We start from the raw sequence: 18,451 nt of genomic DNA, 5'->3' as shown, positions 1-18,451 counted from the left end.
ATTCACGGTGCATATTGGTAACTCATGAAAGAAAGTTTCAAGTCACTTTAACTCCAAAAATCGCATTAAACATTATTGTAAAATATCCTCATATTTTACAATAATACCCTCAGAATATATATGCGTGTGTTTTGTTTCACATGTGCTGACAGTGATACAGTAAAAAAAAAGAAAAAAGACTAAAGCGAGAGATACAAACATTTGCAAATTTGGAGCACAAATCTGCTTTTTACTGATGCAGTGGGACTGTATATTGTAAGGCTGCCACGGTCCATAAATGTAAATCAGCACGGCCTTCCTGAGAAAGAAATATATGGTCTGGTTAAAACACAAGCCTCTGAGGATCAACTTTACAATAGTAGCAAACTTCAAGAAGATGCAGCGGGTCAGTTTTTTGTGCTGTGCTGATATGAAAGCCTGATAGGAGATGAAAGAAATCTGGTTTTTCAAGTTACGGTGTTTTCTGCTGTTTAACTACAGTAAATAAAGTTTGAAGTGGTTTCATAGAGGAGCCCATCAGTTCCTATCGCCCTCAGGAGAGAGACACCGGTGTATCACAGCCATAATCCTTTAAGAACTCAAAACAGAAATGGACCCAGGAATGAAATGAATCAACCAGAAACCCATTTGTTTTGTACATGAGTGGGTGACGTGCTCATCTCTCACGTACGCGTGACACACGCCGTCCCCTTTATTTAAACAACGTCTAATGCCAACCGCAGAACAATAGATTGCACATGTTTGCATACGCTGAGATCATTCTGTTGTGTGTTTAAAAAGGCCTTAATGGCCTGAGTTGAAATCAGTGAAGTATTTAGACTCTAAGATCTGATAGTTATAGTTGGGGACACGACCACTGGCGCGGGTCTGCGCTCTCGACTTACAAGGAACAATGTTTAAAATGTACAACTCTAATTCTTTAATCGCTGTAACTGTGTGGAAATGGACTGCAAACTGTTCAAGATCACGGAGATACCGAGCGAAATTCTGACCTGTGGATGAAACAGCCAGTTCAGCTATTAACAAAACAGGGTACGTTTATGTGCCATTAGAACCATTTATTTTCAAAGAGATGGAAACAACACGCTGATTAGCACCGCCCTCATTTCAACCTACATTAAGAGCCTGTCTGTGTGTTGGGCCAAACTGAGAAGAAAATATTCCTGCTTTGGATTGGATAATAACAAATCTGATAAATTCAGTCTTACTCATAGCCTATTAGGTCTGGTGAATTTAACACTGAATAATGGTCATTTAGGTTTGACCAGAAGAGTGGGGTGCATTCAGAGGTTGTGCACAGTCATTTAAAAGGATGAGCATGTGTTTGTTACTAGTGTGTGTTTACTATATATAGTGTAGTATATAGTAATTTAATCCACATGTTAGGCGGTATTGTTATTATTGTATTACTGTATACGTACATGCTGTTACAACATGTTCGAAATTCTGTGTGTGTGCGCGCACTCATAAGAATTCCAGAGGGATAATCCCATAATTAGAGCAGATAGCACAGGAAGTTTTCACAGGTGGGCTTTTTAAACAGGCCTGTCTACCTACTCTACTGTATGAGGGACGTGTACAAGAGGTTCAAAATAAGGAGATTATTTAGGTGCTTTCCATTGGTACAAGACTGCTGCAAGATTATGTACAATACAACAACAACAACTATCGCAGTTTAAAACGTTTATGTGCATTTGTGCATCATCAAAAACAACTTTTTTAAATAACAACTGGATAAATGTTTCCTTGTTTGCACATCTATTATTCAAAGAAATGCAAATATTGTGAAACTAATTTTTATCGATATTATTATTGTTTTAGACAAATCAAGACAAATTCTTTGTTTGTGCAACAAAGAATCCATATTCAATAGAGCCAATACAGCTTAACTTAATCACAAGCACTTAAAATCACTCTCTACAAATAAATTAATCAAGTCAATCCATTCACCACACTTTTTTAACATTGTTACCTCACTGTTTTGCACTGGAAATAGTTTAGTCATATAAAAAGTCACAATGAAATTTAAAAAAATATAGCAAAAAGATTAAATGAAGCCTATAATAATTTTATAAAATTGTATTCCCTTTATCACTATGGAGCCATTGCTTTTCTAGCTTGCGTTATATTTCATATATATCAGCGTTCGGCACAAAATGTCTCATACATCCGCAACAAAATCAAACTTATCCTTCTGAGTTAGAGTAAAGAAGCAGATGGCCGCCCTCCATTCTCCATGTGGGATCATGTACCATCCATATGACCATTAACACCTACAGTAGCCTCGCTGCTGTGCTGCATATTAAACCAAGGTCGAACATCTTTAATTCAGTCATCATTGTTTTGTTTTGGGTTTTTTTTTTTTTGTTGAACACAAACAAAGTCACATTGAGGTTGCGTGAAGCCATTAGTTGTAAATTGTCAAGAACAGTGTGAAAACCCAGTAGAAACCATGTGGTTTTAAACTGCCTCCTCCTCGCCATGTTTTTGGAATCACTTCCAGCTGCTCCACAGTCACTAATGGCACCTTGGGCTCACATTGCTGTTTTAACACTGGCCAAGTCTCACCCCCTCCTGCCTGCTAGAGGCTAAGGAGGTTTTCAACTACTGTTGAACAAATGATTTCAGCTCCATATTACTAGCAATAAAAAAGGACGCCCTGCTGAGTGTCCTGAGTGTCGCACTCATGCACGTGAACAGATCCACTAAATTGTCTTCTAATTTTGCCACCTCTAGCACCTCTAAGTCACTTTATGAAGATGCAAAATAATCCATTGAATCCAATAAAATCTAACCACTACCACTGTCTATCTATGTTCAGTTACATCTTCTCCCTGCAAGTCTTAAGTCAGAGGATTATGTCGTTTACTCACAAATAAACAGAGAGTTCGGACAAAACAAAGAAGGACAAAGGCATTTTTGTGCAGGTGCTGGTTTGTGTGTCCTCATCTGTTAAAGGTGGCTGGATAAAGGTAGGTTCAGTTTAGTTAGATTTCCCAACAACACTATCACAGCCTTTGTTCAGCTTCAGAAATGTATACAGCTGTGTATACAATCTCTGCCAAAGTGTGGTGAAGATGTGGAGACGTCTACTGTTTATCTAAGTGTTTACAGTACTCTGGCAGTTAGCAACTGCAGTAGAATTACACGTCTTCAACAATAAGGGGTTTTGAGAGAGAGCGGCCTGAGCTCAGCGGTGATCAAACCCAGATACTGCACTTTGACTGACACCTTTATGCAAAATGAACACGTCCAAAAAAAAAACAAGTAAACATGGCGATCTGCATAAACAGCCTGGGGAGAAATTTAAATGAGTGTCACGGCAAGGAAATTTGTTTTCAGGTTGTGTTTATATTAAAGGGACCTCACTCAGTCTGTGTGAGGCTATCAGGGACATAATCTTAGAGGGAAAGCTTTTCCTGATAACCTATGACCCTGTCACGCTGCCTTCTGTAATAGAAACAGTCAGAGTTTACAATTAAGTGTGTAGGCGGCCAGTATAAAATAGAGGAAACAAGAGGAAAATCTGACCGGAGACAGAAATGTGTATAAATATGCAGTGTATGTATGTATGTATGTGTAAGTGTGTGGGAGCCAATATAATATAATTCAGACTATGTGTGTGTGCACATGTCTTAAATAAGCTGTGTGTCAAACAAACCTATCTTTGTGAGGACATTTTCTCTGGTCCACACAACGTTAACATGGCATTTTGAGGATTAAGTACTGGTTAGAATTAGAATTAGGTCAGGTAAGGGTTAGTAGTGGTAGTAGTAGTTATGGTTAATGTCAGAGTAAGTCTCCAGGAAATTAATGTAAGTCAACGCAATGTCCTCTGAAGCCATGGAAACCATGTGTGTGTGTGTGTGTGTGTGTGTGTTATAATTATATCTTTATGAGGACCAAAAAAACATATAAACCACAGGGAGTGAGGACATTTTGGGAAAGTGAGGACTCCCATTTTGGCTGGTCCTCATGTTCTGACACCCTTTAAAATGTTTTTTTTTTGTTTGTTTGTTTTTGAGGGTTAAGACTTGGTTTTAGAGTTAGAATAGGGTTTATGTTAAAGGTTGTTGTTGGGCATTTGGTTGTCATGGTTAAGGTTAGGGTAAGGATAAGAGGCTAGGGTATGAGTGTCCTCAATACAAATGTTATGTGTGTGTGTGTGTGTGTGTGTGTGCGTGTATTATTCACTCTGTACATAAACTATAATTTACTGGATACTCTGTGAAATAAGTGTGTATTAGTGTGGACCGTGAGCTTGAGGCTACAGAAATGCCTGTGTGCCTACCTGCATGTCTACAAGTGTACATGTGTAAATGAGTGGTCATACGGCCAATTAGTGCTTTCACCTCTTTGCCCCTTGTGCAGAGTCGGGGGAAAATCACATCTGGTGTCAATACATCTTAATAAGTTATTATAATGCTGCTTTTCCTGGACTGAACATGCTGGGACAGAGGCCCATTTAAAAACCTGTCAAGCGGGTCCTGTGTACCTGTTTGAATGGAGCCACACTGCCATCACTAGATCAACATGGGCACTGCAGGAGGAGTACACAGTTGCCTCTCTTATTATTATTTTGCAAAAAATAAAGCAGCAAAGTTGAGCTTTTTTTGGGACACATTTAACTGCAAAAACAATTGACAGATTCTACCAGAAAGTGTTCCATGAATTTGCAAGTAGGATTTTAGCACAACGAAATTAAGTATGTATGATTAATTAAGGAAACCATAAGTCAGCAATACTCACATTGTGTTTATATTGTCACACTGATAAAGGCAGAGCTTATGAAACCTTACATGTAGTACAACCAACATTGTAGTTCCTGTGGGACAAGGTTGTTCGATGTATACTAGATTATGAGCCTTATGTCTCATACTCGGTATTGCTCTTATGTTTGTGCTTTTTCAACACAACACACATTGTATCCAAAGTTAGAAGTGGTTTTTTTTGTCTTCAGTTGGTGTGAGGCCAGGATAAAAATCTTATAGATTAGTGCAATTTGTGAGGCTACAGTTTGGCTTCAAGGCCTAATTCCCTACAATCTTCCCAACGATCTGATTCCCAGGGCAATATATGTGTTCTTGGTAGATGTTTAACTGATTGTTTGAACAATGCCATTAATTCCTATTGGGTACATTATTCCCTTCAAAAAAAAGGTTTAACAAAAAAAAAGACAACGGCTACATATTTTCGCCAGTATAAAGTTTAACAGATGTTTGGGGTGTTTGTTTTATTTTCCAGTGGAAGCCTTTGGAATTTCAAGGTCCATGGAAAATTAAGATTAAAACATCAGATAGAGCTTTTCTGTTAAGTACCTGTGTCTTATTCAATTTTCAGAACGCAACAGGTTATGCTGCAGGCGATGGATTGGAGGATACAGTCTTCAGGGAGCTTAGAGAGTAAATGGATCCAGCATGCAATTTACCGATCAAGCCTTTGGCTGGCCAATAGACAAACGTCTTTTCCTGTCAAACAAACTTATTTTAAGGAAGCAAAACTATAGACTCGGCTGCCCTTGATGGATGTGACATAGAGTGGATAAATCACTTTGCAAAAACAAATGTCCCGGTTATAGTTCCAAAGAGAAAAAAACTAAACTAAATAACTGGTGGATGCCACTGGTAACGTCTGGGCAGAAATTAAGGTCTCAGTCTTCTTTTTTTGACACTGCCTTACTCGATCATGCTGTGACACACATGCAGGCCCTCCATCTTCCCTGTGATGTGATGGTTGGGGGAAGCTGATGTTGCAGCATTGTGCAGGTAGAGGAACCCTGCTGCAGTCAATATGGAAGTTTCCATGCCTCAGACAGTGCAAAAGCTACTGTGGTAAGTGTTGCTCTGGCCAGTCAGTGTAATGCAATCATGTACTTTGAGAATGCATACTGTAATTAATGGCGCTGGACATTGCCACAGACCCCAATCTGCATTTTCTCATACCCTCTTGTCTCTGGCTACTTGGAACTTCAATAAAGTAACGCCCTATGAAAAAGGACTTCCCTTCACACGTTGATCCACTATATTTGAATTACTGTTGAGTCCTTCCTCCCTCCGCCAATCGTACCACCACCCTTCCATCAGGATACACACGTGTGCATTTCCATGCAGCTCAGCTCCAGACATGGAGATGGTGACACATTCACACCTGTTAGCACCGGCTACCTCTGACTGACAGCTTCCCTCTGGCCGTCATCGCCTCTCAATTGTAGCAGCACTGTCCAAGCAAACAGTCAATCAGCGGCGTGTCGGAAGTCTCTGCCGTACAGGATTAGTATCAACAACCTTTCCACATCTCTGCTGATTGCCGGACAAAGAATTCACCAAAATGCGAGAAAATTCCCCCCGTTTTTTTTTGTTTGTTAGGAGAAGCTCTCTTACTGGAATATGAGCCACCGGTAGGGAATAAGTGAATGTGCTTACAACGTAAGACACAAATTATTTGTGTGCATGCGGCTTGTGTATTGGCTCTATGGATTCTTAGTTGCACAAATAAAAGACGAAAAATGGCTAAAGTTATGAAACTAAGGGACTTTTTCCACCTTGATTTGTCTAAAATAATAAGGATATCAATATAATAAACAACTCAGAGGGTTCTTGATAATTTAAAAAAAAAATTAAATCAACGTTAAAGTCTGGCTTACTCATATACATGACCTTTGTTTGTTTTCACATGTGTATGTGACAGATCGTGGGGTTTACTTAATGTGTCGGGGTCAATGGGTCTTGTCAGTGAAGAAATGGGGAGATAAATAAGTAGTTATAGGGAGTGCAGAGAGGAGATGTATAGGTTATGGGTGGGTATAAATCTCTTGATAGCTTCTCTGTGCTTAAAGAAGCTCTCAGATGTAATACTCTGTAAGTATCCTGGATGCAAACGTTCTGTTAAAATAGTTTAATTGGGGATTTGCAAGGTGGTAAGATGTTCTTTTCAAAGCCGAGGACAATGGTGGACAGAAATCCTGTGTAAGTGTAAGCAAAGAATATGCACTCAAAGACGCTGCTTAAATGTCTTAAAAGTGATTAAACTGAAGCTCTCAGCTCTTGCTCTGCAGTGGGGTATATTTAACACTTCTCTGACATGAACTCTGATCCCTCATTGTCTCCTTATCTGCGCTAAAGATCTACAGATGCAGAGACTGTGTGGTAAAGTCATCTCAGAGTGATGTGAACCAGGTTCGTGCGGAGGCTTCTCCGCCAAGTTCAAATGGAAGAAGAGCACTTAATTGAGAGTACGTCTCCCTTTTCCTGCAAACTGCCTCCTTTCCCTCCACCCCGGCCATTGCTAGATTTATAGGTGTTATTCTTTAGATCATCTGCATAATACATGTCAGGGATTTATGTGGTTTGACCAGATTTTGGTCCGTGTCAAAGTCTGATTATTTGTAAGCCAGACACAGAGAGCAGATGAGTCGTCGCGTGAACAATGATTCATCACTCATCATTTCACACCAACTCAAAGTTGCACATTTTACTCAGAACAAGCACAAATTATACTCAAACTGACCTGACCTTGTACCAGTAAGGAGACAGCTCGATGTTATCTGTGTGTGTGTGTGTGGGGGGGGGCACCCCCAGGTTATCACATGCGCCTCCTCCTCCTCCAACACCCATTCATCCTCTCAGCCTGGATAAGTGTAGCTGCTGCCAGGGATCACAGCTGATACACGAGTTTGACCCACATTTCCATTCATAATCCACAGCTCTGATGAGTGTTAATGGTACTTTTCACTGATCGTCTCAGTCTGAAAAACGTAGAATGTGTTTCCCATGAACCACATAAACTGTCAGCAGCGCGTGGCTACGTGTTCAAACCTCATGTTTTTGTATCTGCTGAGCTCATTGTCATTATCTACTGTCCTCTAATCCCTGAACTGAGCAGGATACCACGAGGTGAAGGAGCTCGATGGATCCTTCCTCCCCTTTACAGTTGGAGTGTGTCGTGACATCTCATGGCTGTTCCTCTCTTTCTTTATCACAAACCCTTCCCCTCACACCACACACAATCTTACAGCGCCATTGTCGCTATTTCACACGTTCCATCGTTGTGATTTTAAACTTGCACAGAGTGCAGACACACACACATTATATCCGTAGGTGACTGTGTCTATTGGTTGTTGGGCCCAGCTGCTTGTGGCCAATAATTTAGCCATTAGTCCTTTGTTGGCTGACAGCCCAAACCACCGGCTGTGCTATCAACCAAGCCAACTATCTGATGGCTGTGGAATACTGATGCTCAGCTGTGGGGCCCTGAGTGGGTGAAGCCTCTTAAAACCTTCACTGCTTTTTTTTGTCGTTTTGTTTTGTTTTCTTTCTTCTTTTCTTAATAGTGGGGGAAATGTGAAATAAATCAGCAGTAAACTGAATGAGCAGAGCGTTACACTGGGGTTTAGTGGAGGAACCTGTTTTCCAACTCTGCTTTTGATCTCTTTGGATTAATTTGTTGTGTACACTTTATAGCTGAAACTGGGAGTGAGAGTCTGTCAGTGATAACAGATTGTGTAAGTGCTTTACATAAACACTGTTTCTTCTTCTACCGCTTTATCCTCCACATGAGGGTTGGCAGACCCGGCTGCCATGGGGCGGGGTACACCCTGGACCGGTCGCCAGTCCATCACAGGGCCACATGTAGAGAGAATCAACCATCCAAGGATTGGATGGTTGATTCTAATCCCAAAATTTGCATGTTATTGTTATTGGACTGTGGGAGAAAACCTACTCACACATACATGGGGAACCTGAGAACCTGGGTCTTCTTGCTACAAAGACAAAACCACTACACCAACCACGTGGCCCGAGCGCTGCATCAATGAATCAAAATCCAACCTTTTAACAGTTTAAAGTCACATTTGTGCACTGAATGTTGTAGAACTGAGTCAAACAACATTCATTTTTGTCAGTATGCTCATTAATAACATCTATTTACATGTGACCCGACTGTTATCGCCGGCTGAAATGCATGTAATTCAAGATATGTTGCAATTAGTATTGTTTGTGCAAGCTTCGTGTATACAATTTGGAAATCCATCACGGGGGGTATCGCAAGGTAGAGTAAACAGGCTATTTTTCAAAGCCAGGAGCTCCTCTGAAGCATATTTATAAAGGGTCTGATTCAAACCTTTTCAAACCACAATCGTGATTTGCCTGGAAATATTGCTTCTGTCGACAAAAGAAAAATATACATGTTTCGTTTTGAAAATCACAAAGAGAACATGAACAGGCTGTCAGTGAGCAGCAGTAATAACCAAATATTTGCACCCTGTCTGGCAGGAAATGACATGCATCTTATTCCTGGGAATCACAAAAAGATTTCTCCATGTACGCAGGTTAGAAGGCAGCCTCTGCTCAATCCTCAATCTGCTGATGACAAGACGACCAACAAATTATAGGCCGATCCTCAACAACATTTAATGGTGGCTGGCCAGAAAGGACATTTTGAGACTTGTGCAGCGCCACAATTTGAGTCAAATAAGGTCTATTAATTTTGGGATGCATATTATTACTATATTATTATTATTTATTGTCCAAATTTAGACCAAAACAGAGATATTTTTTCAGTCTTCACAATCATTTGCTTTTCAAGCCAGCAGAGAACTTAAATCTAAATGTATAGGAGTTGCTAGACTTCAATATTAACAGTGCCGCACATGACCACTGTGATTAATCCACTTATTATTATGTATTATAATTTTGAGAAGAAAGAAAGAAAGACAATGAAATTACTATTACTAAATCTAAACATAAAGCTATAAACTGCCGTTTCCATGTACTTTTCAGTTAGGTGCCATGAAATGACCAGGGTTTAGGATTCAGTGGTATGAATGTAGGAGGTGAAGTTGCATTTTACAACCAACTGCACTCTTACTGGACCTTTAAAACTATTTTATAAGACGTGTATGCAGTGAGGTGAGACGATTATAAGGGCGCTATAGACAATCATCAAACACAGGAATGTGGGGGAAAAATATGATAATGGGGTTTAAACAAAACTATCAGCTTCGCAGCTTTGTGGCCAAGAAGAGTCTTTCAGTGAGGCTTTACAAACAATCCCAACATGGTCATTTTGTTTTTTTAATATGACGGTAGAATTAACACGTTAAACTATTTTTCTAAAGTAATTTCCAGCTTGGTAATAACATAATAGTGTAGTAGTAAGGAGATAATATAACTGTAATGCCGATTTATGAGTAATATACACATAATAGCTTAGTATTGAGAATTATATTAAGTTACCATCAGTGAAATAACTTCACTTTACAAAAAGATATTGTTACCACAACATGACTAAAACTATTACAACACCATCACCATTTTGTTACTGTACTGTAAAGTGTTGGCAGTCTCTCTAGAGAAAGTCAAAACACCTTTCGTATCCATGGCCATGTTCAACTAAAGTCATCGCTCTATTTACAGTACGCCTGCCTCTGCCTTGTTAGGGTACGCTGATACAGACACAAGATTGTGGCCCAGAGTGATTTATTTAAACTCCAACCACCCCACACACATGTGTATTCTCATTGGTTTTCACGCGTCACTATATAGCAACGCATGCGCTCATCACAAGGACAAATATACAGCCAAGTTTCAACATTGCACTGGAGCTCTTAATGGCTACATTGCTTATTTTGCCCCACTGCTGGGGAGAATGTGAATTGTCAAGGGTTTAGGCAGGAATCCACCTCAGCAAGACCTAATCTGGGGCTCAAGGTCACTCTGATTTGTCTGCTGCCACTGTACTCCACCGAAGAATCCATATCTGTGGAATTATAATTGAGGATAAATATTATCAAGTGCAATCGGAGAGGGCCCTGTGTATTTGTGCTGGGGCCAAGAAGAGAGGCACAGAAACTCTACACCGACTTGGGCCTGGACCACAGGAGAATTAAGATGGAGGCAGAGGAACCATCTCCCATCATGGACCACGACAGGCATCATTGAATACTAAGTTATAATGTCACATCATTTCCATAACTGAGTCTATGTTGATCCTGGAGTACAGAAAACAGAAAAATAAGGAAGCAATTTTTGTAACAAATGTATATTACATTCACCCTTGACAGTCCTGCTCCTCAGGGTCTTTCAACTTTCAACTTCTCTCCCGTCTCTCATCACTAGGTGGAGAAGAGCAAACTATAATCCCGGTTTTCTAATCTTGTACAGGATAACTGTCAGCACCCCCATACACCGTGGAGGGCTTTACTGACTTGTTACAACACTGGCACCAGTCGTTATCACTCTAATCCTTTAGTATCCACGGTAAACAAAACGTCTTGGACGGTCATTATCTATTCACTGCCAGAGGCTGTCAGACAACAAAGCACATCAGGTAGAGGAAAGTGAGGGAGACAAAAAGTGGAATGTCAGCAAAAGCAAATGGGGGGGAAAAGACAAGGAGACAAAGAGGAAACAGAGAGAACAGTATTAAATTGTATTATATAACACTGTTTGGTGTTTGCCCGAGACTGTTTTCTCTCTTTTAAATTGTAGTTTTCCGTTGGAGGAAAAAAGAAACAACATTAGGCTTTTGTCAAATGATGACATTTATAGGCCGAAAAAGTTCGGGAAATCTTACACAATAACAATTTAGGGATATATATGACTAAAAACCTCAAAGTATAAAGATGACCGGTACTCACGTACCTTTAAAATACAGCAATCTATCGCGTGGCAAAAAGAAAAAAAAGAGAGTCAAGGCAAAATTAGACCCTGAGGAAGGTAAGCTCAGAGTGTTAGGAGCAGCTAACAGTGTGCCAACCAAGTTTGAAATGTTGTTTTGTGCAAAGACTAAAGTATAACGACTAAAGGTTACAGAAAAGTGTCAGTCCAGCTAAACAAAGTCCCCCACTTGTCTGTGTGACACTGAATAAAGATGAGATGTATCATCAGCAGCTTCAGTCGTGGAAATGATCTTTACACAACATGAATAGAATATTCCATCTTTACAAGGCTTCCACTGCATCCTACAGGGAAAACAAAATGAAAACATAGAAAACATGGCAGCAGAAACCCTTTCTCTTCCACTATTTGCCTTCCAGACTTAAGTCAGTGCCCCATTTTTCCGCCTTCAAACTAAACGCACAGATGAATAAGTCTGGTTTGTGTCCTCTGCCCTTCACTCTATGAAGCGCCTTCTTCCCAAAACAAAAGTCAGGGAGAGCAAAAGGAGCTTCTGACAATGTGAAGGTAACTCACAACCTGAAACACAACCCTATCTCGTCTTTTCTTCCTATTATTTGGGAAATACTCGACATATTTCTGGGCTTCTCAAACACACCTCTCACCTTACCATAACAGTCTAATTCAATATGTGCTATTATTGTTACACAAACCCAAAGGTAGAGTTGTCTGCCTTTAGCAGACACTTTGGTGTTGAAATTCAAGCCGTGGTAATGAATCTGGGTAAACTTTAAGCTTCTCTGCCAAAGGAAAGTTTTGACACTGGCAACACCTGCAAACAGGGACATCATACAAGTCCAGAACTTCAATTTTTAAACTACTTAAATTGTTTGTATTGGACATTTACAGCAAACATAAATGGCCAGTACAGAGGGAGCAACCAAAAACCACATGCTTCCAATCCATGTTTACATGCACATCTCTAAACAGTGATGGTGGGAAACCTGCCCATGCACACAGCAAAAATGTCACTCTGGAATCTTGAAACGCTACGCCTCTCTGATAATCCCATGTGGTATGTTCCCACTTAACTAGTAATTGTATTTTCTCTTTATGTATTTAATAGAACAACATGGCAGCAGAGCTCTTAATTTCTTCCTTGTGCTTGGAGGACAAACCCAAGTGTTGAGTGCAAGAAGTGCACACAATTAGTTAATACATTTCACCCTCATCTCAGCATTGCACAGCGGGCTGGGCAACCTGAGAGCGTGGACACGGGTCTCTGCTCTCACCCCACACTGACCTACATACATTTCAGATGACGTAGTAATTAAAAAAACACTAATAATGCAATAACAGCAGCACCCTGAAGGGCTAATTTAAAGAAAACATTTTCTCAGACCGCCAGTGAAGCATCTGTAATTCCCCATAGTAAATACAGTAGCCTGTTGATGTGCTTTCTGGCGTCTCGGGGGCTTTTCAGAGAACTGATTTCATGCCGCAATCATTCGAATCTTAGCTCCCTTTTTGGGTTAAAGCGCCTGGCTGGCGACAGCGCCTGCGAATGATATTGGATCCCTGAGGTGTAAAGTTGATGAATATCTGAGGCTGTTTTGCAAAGGGTTAAGTCCGAAGCTCCTCCACAGATCAAGGCACAGTGACAACGCAGAGCCCAAAAAAAATCCTTATTATTTTAACTGAAGTACAGAGTTCAAAGGGCATCTCTCGAAAGTAAAACAGATACACAGGAGCCGCTCAAGACAAACATGAAGGGAGGAGACGCGATTTAGATTGCTGACCGAAATTTGACCTTGTTGAATTGTTAAATATTTTGATATACAACCTCTCTGTGACGTTTTTTTTTAATTGGGTCTGGACTAGTCCCACGGTTCTCAAACTGTGGTATGTGTACCACCAGTGGTACGTGAGTTCCCTCTGGTGGCACTTGGAGGAAGTGACTTTGTTCAGCCTATTTACACCACTATATTTTAACATTGGTGATAATGGTGCTACTTCAAGGGCTTCAAGGGCTTTGTTATTGTTGCATTTCCTACTTCATCTGCCATGTTTCAAAGAATAACACCTTGAATGTTGACAGGTTCTGTTTATCCCGTTCTCATATCATCGTGATCTACAGATAAAAACAAGTGTCTTCATGTTAAAAAAAAAGGGGGCACTGACGACGTAAAGTGTCGTAAAATTAAGTGACATCACAGTAACATAAAAACAAGACTTCTCAAAGCGCATAAAAAAGAAAGATCAGAAAACTGATCATAAAGCGTAGTATTATAATCTACACATCAGAAATGATATGCACATATACATGGATGAGAACATAAACTTAACAGTTATTTCGACTCTGAACCTGAACCTCTCTGGCTTTGCACTTACACTCAACAATTCAAACATGCAGAATCATGCCCGGCATGTTCAGGATGAGTAATGCTTTTTAAAAATACTTAAAAGTCTTCATTGTTTGCTATAGCGACACCACGTCCAACGAAGTTTACAGAGCGTTGCTTTAAAGTCCCGAGTAATGGTTCACTAATGACTCACCAGAGAAATTCACATTATGATAAAATGGCTCACGGACAATCAGTCTGATCTGTGGTTGGCCTAAAGACTAATTAGTCAGGTAAAGTTTGGGTACAGCCCTCTGTTATTTATCAAAGCTGAACGTTCTGAAGACACCTCTATGACAGTGAAACTCTCCATCATTCTGACCAACTGTCCATCAAACACGAAATATCATTAAAGGAATACTTCAGCAATATGCATTTAGCTTTGTATTACTAGAGTAGCGGTAGTATTTTTGAAAGATTGTGCTTTCCAACCTCAGTTTCCCTTGAGATGTCTATGTTACGTGTCCAGTGACACTTGTAACAAAAAAAAGAATTAAGATATTTCTCGATTATTCTATTCTATTACTATTTCAAAAATACTCCCCCTACTCAATTAATACAAAGCTAAATGTAAATCGGTGAAGTATCCCTTTAAGTGTGAGTCATGACCCACAATCATTTTATCCCAAATTTCTCATCATCAAGGAACAAAGACAAAAATAACAAAAACACTAGAGGAAATAATTTGGCCTCTTTGTTTCCTTCCTTTTGTTCCACTGGCATGGTGAATTTTGAAGCGTACAGAAGTGGAAATGAAAGTGATTGAACTTGCTCAGTGAGGCTTATGCTACAGGACTGAGTTGTGCAAATCATGCCTCATGACCCATTAGTGTGTGTTTATTAACCACGTGTACAGTACTCCCTCATTTGGGTTTTGCTAATGAGCAGGGAGGAAAATCCCAGCTCACCCAGAGCAGCAGCATAATCACCTTAGTCTGGTGGTGGAATGTGGTCATAGACAGCTTTAGTTTCCAGCCTGGCATCTTGAATACAATCTATTGAAGCAGGACTGATTATTGATTGTTAAGGAAAACTTTGTGGCGTTTGAGCGAGATGGTAAAACCTCCAGTCTGTGACGTCTCTTATGGATGTCATTTATTCAGTACTGCAGATTCCCAGAGGGTGGTCGCTGGCACGGTTTACTTTCAAGAGGCGCGTGCTTCCACTTGTCATTGTTGTACTTAACACTGCTTTGGTAAAGAGGAAATCAAATTACGGTGCCATCCAGCAGCAGTCTTCTCCTTATCATTTCCAGCGGGCTGATCAGAAACACATTGAGCTCCCACCAACGGAGGGTCAGAAAGTCATGCAACCCTAGGCAGGCAGCCATTTCCTGAGCACTCCATCACCGACAACTTCTATTGGCTTTTGGTGATGTAACATGTAAATATAGAGCACAATTTACTTGAAACACTCAACACTCACAGTTGAGAGTCACTAGTGAATAGCTTCACAAATGTGCAGGGAATTATAGGTGAAACTAACTTTAAACTGGTTTGTGCCAAAACTAAACAGTGATGTCAGTGAGATGTCACTGATACAATGCGGTGGACTTTTCAGACTTGTGGGCACTGAAAAATAATATCCTATTTATTTATTTCACTGTTTCCAATATGAAACTAGGATATATGTACAACAAAGCAAAATTTAGCTCTACTGCTATACTAAAGTTAGTAATACACAATAGTTAGCCAGGAAGGGAATATTGATACGTTATTATTATTATTATTTAATAAACAAGCACATCTGATTGAAATGTGTTTTATTGTAGCTATATATATTTCTATCCGTTTTTAACATTATGCTGATCATTGACGAAGAACCAAAAAGAAACAACAAATACATGTAAATCTTTTTTTTAAGCCAGTAAATCTGTGGAGAAAAATGACATAACACAAAAACAGAATAATTGAACAACACTGACGTAAAAGAAAGTGGAACGATGAAGTATAGTTTACAAAAAAATAAAGTGATTTAGATCGGTTTGTCCCTGAGTAGAATTCTGATTTTTCTCTTCACAATTATGTTAAGTGCAAGGACAAAAAGACTTTTCCACCGTCTCACCGACTCTCTTTGCGCAATAAAATGAAAAAATAAAATCGTACAAAACATGATAAACCAAAACAAACAACAATACAACTCTACCTTTGTGAACCATTATACATGTTCTGCTGCACCATTAAGATTAATATAAGTGCACATAAAAAGGCACATCTCTGCATAAATGTGCATAAAACACTTGATTATATTACGCGTTCATACCCACATCAGGTTTGTAAACATAATCTGAGGGATTCGATGATGTCAAAGAAAGAAGGCAGGAATAAAAAAAAAAAAGTCGACCATTTTTCACCTGGACTTCACTGCCTCTGTCCACAATCCTGCTTGAAGGCAATAATGAACTTCCAGGCTTCCACATAACGGGACAGGCAGATCTCATCTGGGAAGAGCTCCTCCACATCAGGGGGGACGTCCAGGTCTTTGCGCTCCATGTAAGACACAAGTGTGATTTTTAAGCTGTAAGAGGCAAAGCATACACGTTAAAGTGTGTAATATTTAAGAAGGTTCAATAGCAGAAAATTGAATATACTACACATTCCAAGTGTAAAGTGACTTTAAAAATACAATATCAATTGGCAAGCCAAGGGCCCTGCTTTACAGAGATTCTATGACTCCCAAGATGACATGCACTGTGCATTTTGAAGTGGCCACGTACAATTAATGTATAAACAAAAACTACAATGGAGGCAGAGAGAGTAGAGAGTAGAGTTCGGAAAGTATATTTACATCCTTTCTAGAGTGCGAAGGCTACTGTACTTTCCCATCATGCCTGGAAAAAGAGAGATGAGCTAAGGAGTCCTCAGTTCGTTGGACTTTAGATCAATTTAGCTATGATTGGACAGCATAAACAACACTGATGCTGACAACAAGAGGCAAGTATAGAGTAAAAAGAAGCTAAGAACTAAATTTTGATCTAAAACAATTGAGTTTATAGATTTATATGAGGGTCAATAAATTGTAAATGAAATAATAGATAACATTTTGTTTTACCCCCAGTCAGGATTGAAGGTATCAGGCGCATTGGGCTTTTTGAGGTCCAGCACCAGGAACTCGTGCATCTCCAGCACGAAAGCGTCAGCGCTGCTCTTTGAAAAGAAACCAGTCAGGAGCCTGTGTTCATCCTCGCTCAGAGGCTGCTTGTATTTCTCCGACACTCCTACAAATGGGTCCTGCAGCAATGCAAGAAATTCAAAAATAAGTCATAGGTCAGTTAAATTGGATTAAGTTACATTTCTCTACTTTTGCTACTATAAATATGCTGTATGTATCTGTAATGGGTAGCAGTGTGTGATGCATTACCCTCTTCAGCCGCAGCATATTTTCTGATTTGAGTGATGACAGCAGTTGCCATAGTGCCACACAATGCTTTAGACAGCACATGCTCAGAGCCTGGAAGCAAAACAACACACATTTTTATCTTAAGTCCAATAAAAAACTGATATAGAGCATAACGACGTGGATCTTCGAGGGAAGTTATTGCAGAAATGTGAACGCTGTAACAACTGTCCAGGATCCAAGATAACAACAACACTACAAGATTAGAAAAAAGTTCCTCTGAAAGGACGACCTTGAGAACGTGTGGCGCCATCTGGTTCCCCATCTGCAGAACCTCCTCCAGGTAGCAGGATAGCTGCATGTGAGGCTCTCCCCCAGTCATGGCAAGAAAGCCAAGGGCTACTTCCAGTGTGGACAAAGCCTCACACACCTCACTGTACGAGTGCAACTCACCAGCCACAGATAACAGGGTGAGAGTCTGCAGAGGCTCCTGTTAGTGCACAGACACATGATGTACACGCTCATTAAGGGTTTACCTACAGCAACATCTTTTACACATGATACATGACTGGCAGCACCAGTGGGACATCCTGCATGTCCAAACGTACTTGCTTCACTTTTGTTTTCACATCTTTCAGCATGATCTCATAGTTGCGGTCTTGTCTGTTCACGAGTGTTGGGATACCCTGTGGTAAAAGAAAGGACATGTGGTGAAAACAGTGGTGACACAGACTTTTGGGGCACAGCCGTGGTACATTGCCTGTTTTCCATTGGCTCACATTGAGAGTGATGAGAGGTTTCCCCAGTAGGAAGCGGGACACAATCTGCTGCTGGATCTTGGGCAGGTCATACTCGTGAATCGTCTCTTGACCTCTCTCAATGCTGTACTGAGTATTGGAGAGAACCAGGGATATCAAGTCCCTCTCCAGCTCGTACCGAATCACATGCAGCCCACTCAGATCTGCAGGGCTCACTTTGTAGCTAGGGGAGCGATAAACAGGTCAATAACGAGAGAAAGTGCCTCTTAATTATTACCAGCACAGCTGCAAACATAAAATGTCTTTTTATCTGTGAAATTGTTAAAAAGGTTAATATCCT

General features: G+C 40.2%; 1 protein-coding gene across 3 annotated transcripts in view; it reads right to left on the bottom strand.

Annotated features, from left to right (window-relative positions):
- Positions 1–15,764: 15,764 nt before the first annotated feature.
- Positions 15,765–18,451, bottom strand: part of rnf213a (ring finger protein 213a) — a 30,254-nt gene continuing 27,567 nt past the window's right edge. For all 3 annotated transcript variants that reach the window (XM_044050293.1, XM_044050295.1, XM_044050294.1), the window contains exons 63-68: positions 18,133–18,334; positions 17,962–18,039; positions 17,646–17,843; positions 17,378–17,467; positions 17,069–17,247; positions 15,765–16,534 (exon numbers count right to left, since the gene is read on the bottom strand). In XM_044050293.1, coding sequence (XP_043906228.1) covers positions 16,378–16,534; positions 17,069–17,247; positions 17,378–17,467; positions 17,646–17,843; positions 17,962–18,039; positions 18,133–18,334 — 904 coding nt within the window. In that variant the 3' untranslated portion in view covers positions 15,765–16,377. The remainder of the gene's footprint in view (positions 16,535–17,068; positions 17,248–17,377; positions 17,468–17,645; positions 17,844–17,961; positions 18,040–18,132; positions 18,335–18,451) is intronic.

This window comes from Solea senegalensis, linkage group LG19, assembly GCF_019176455.1.
Source record: "Solea senegalensis isolate Sse05_10M linkage group LG19, IFAPA_SoseM_1, whole genome shotgun sequence".
Classification (NCBI taxonomy): Eukaryota; Metazoa; Chordata; class Actinopteri; order Pleuronectiformes; family Soleidae; genus Solea; species Solea senegalensis.
The sequence above is the reverse complement of the archived record's forward strand: the minus strand, read 5'-3'. Positions and strand labels throughout refer to the sequence as shown.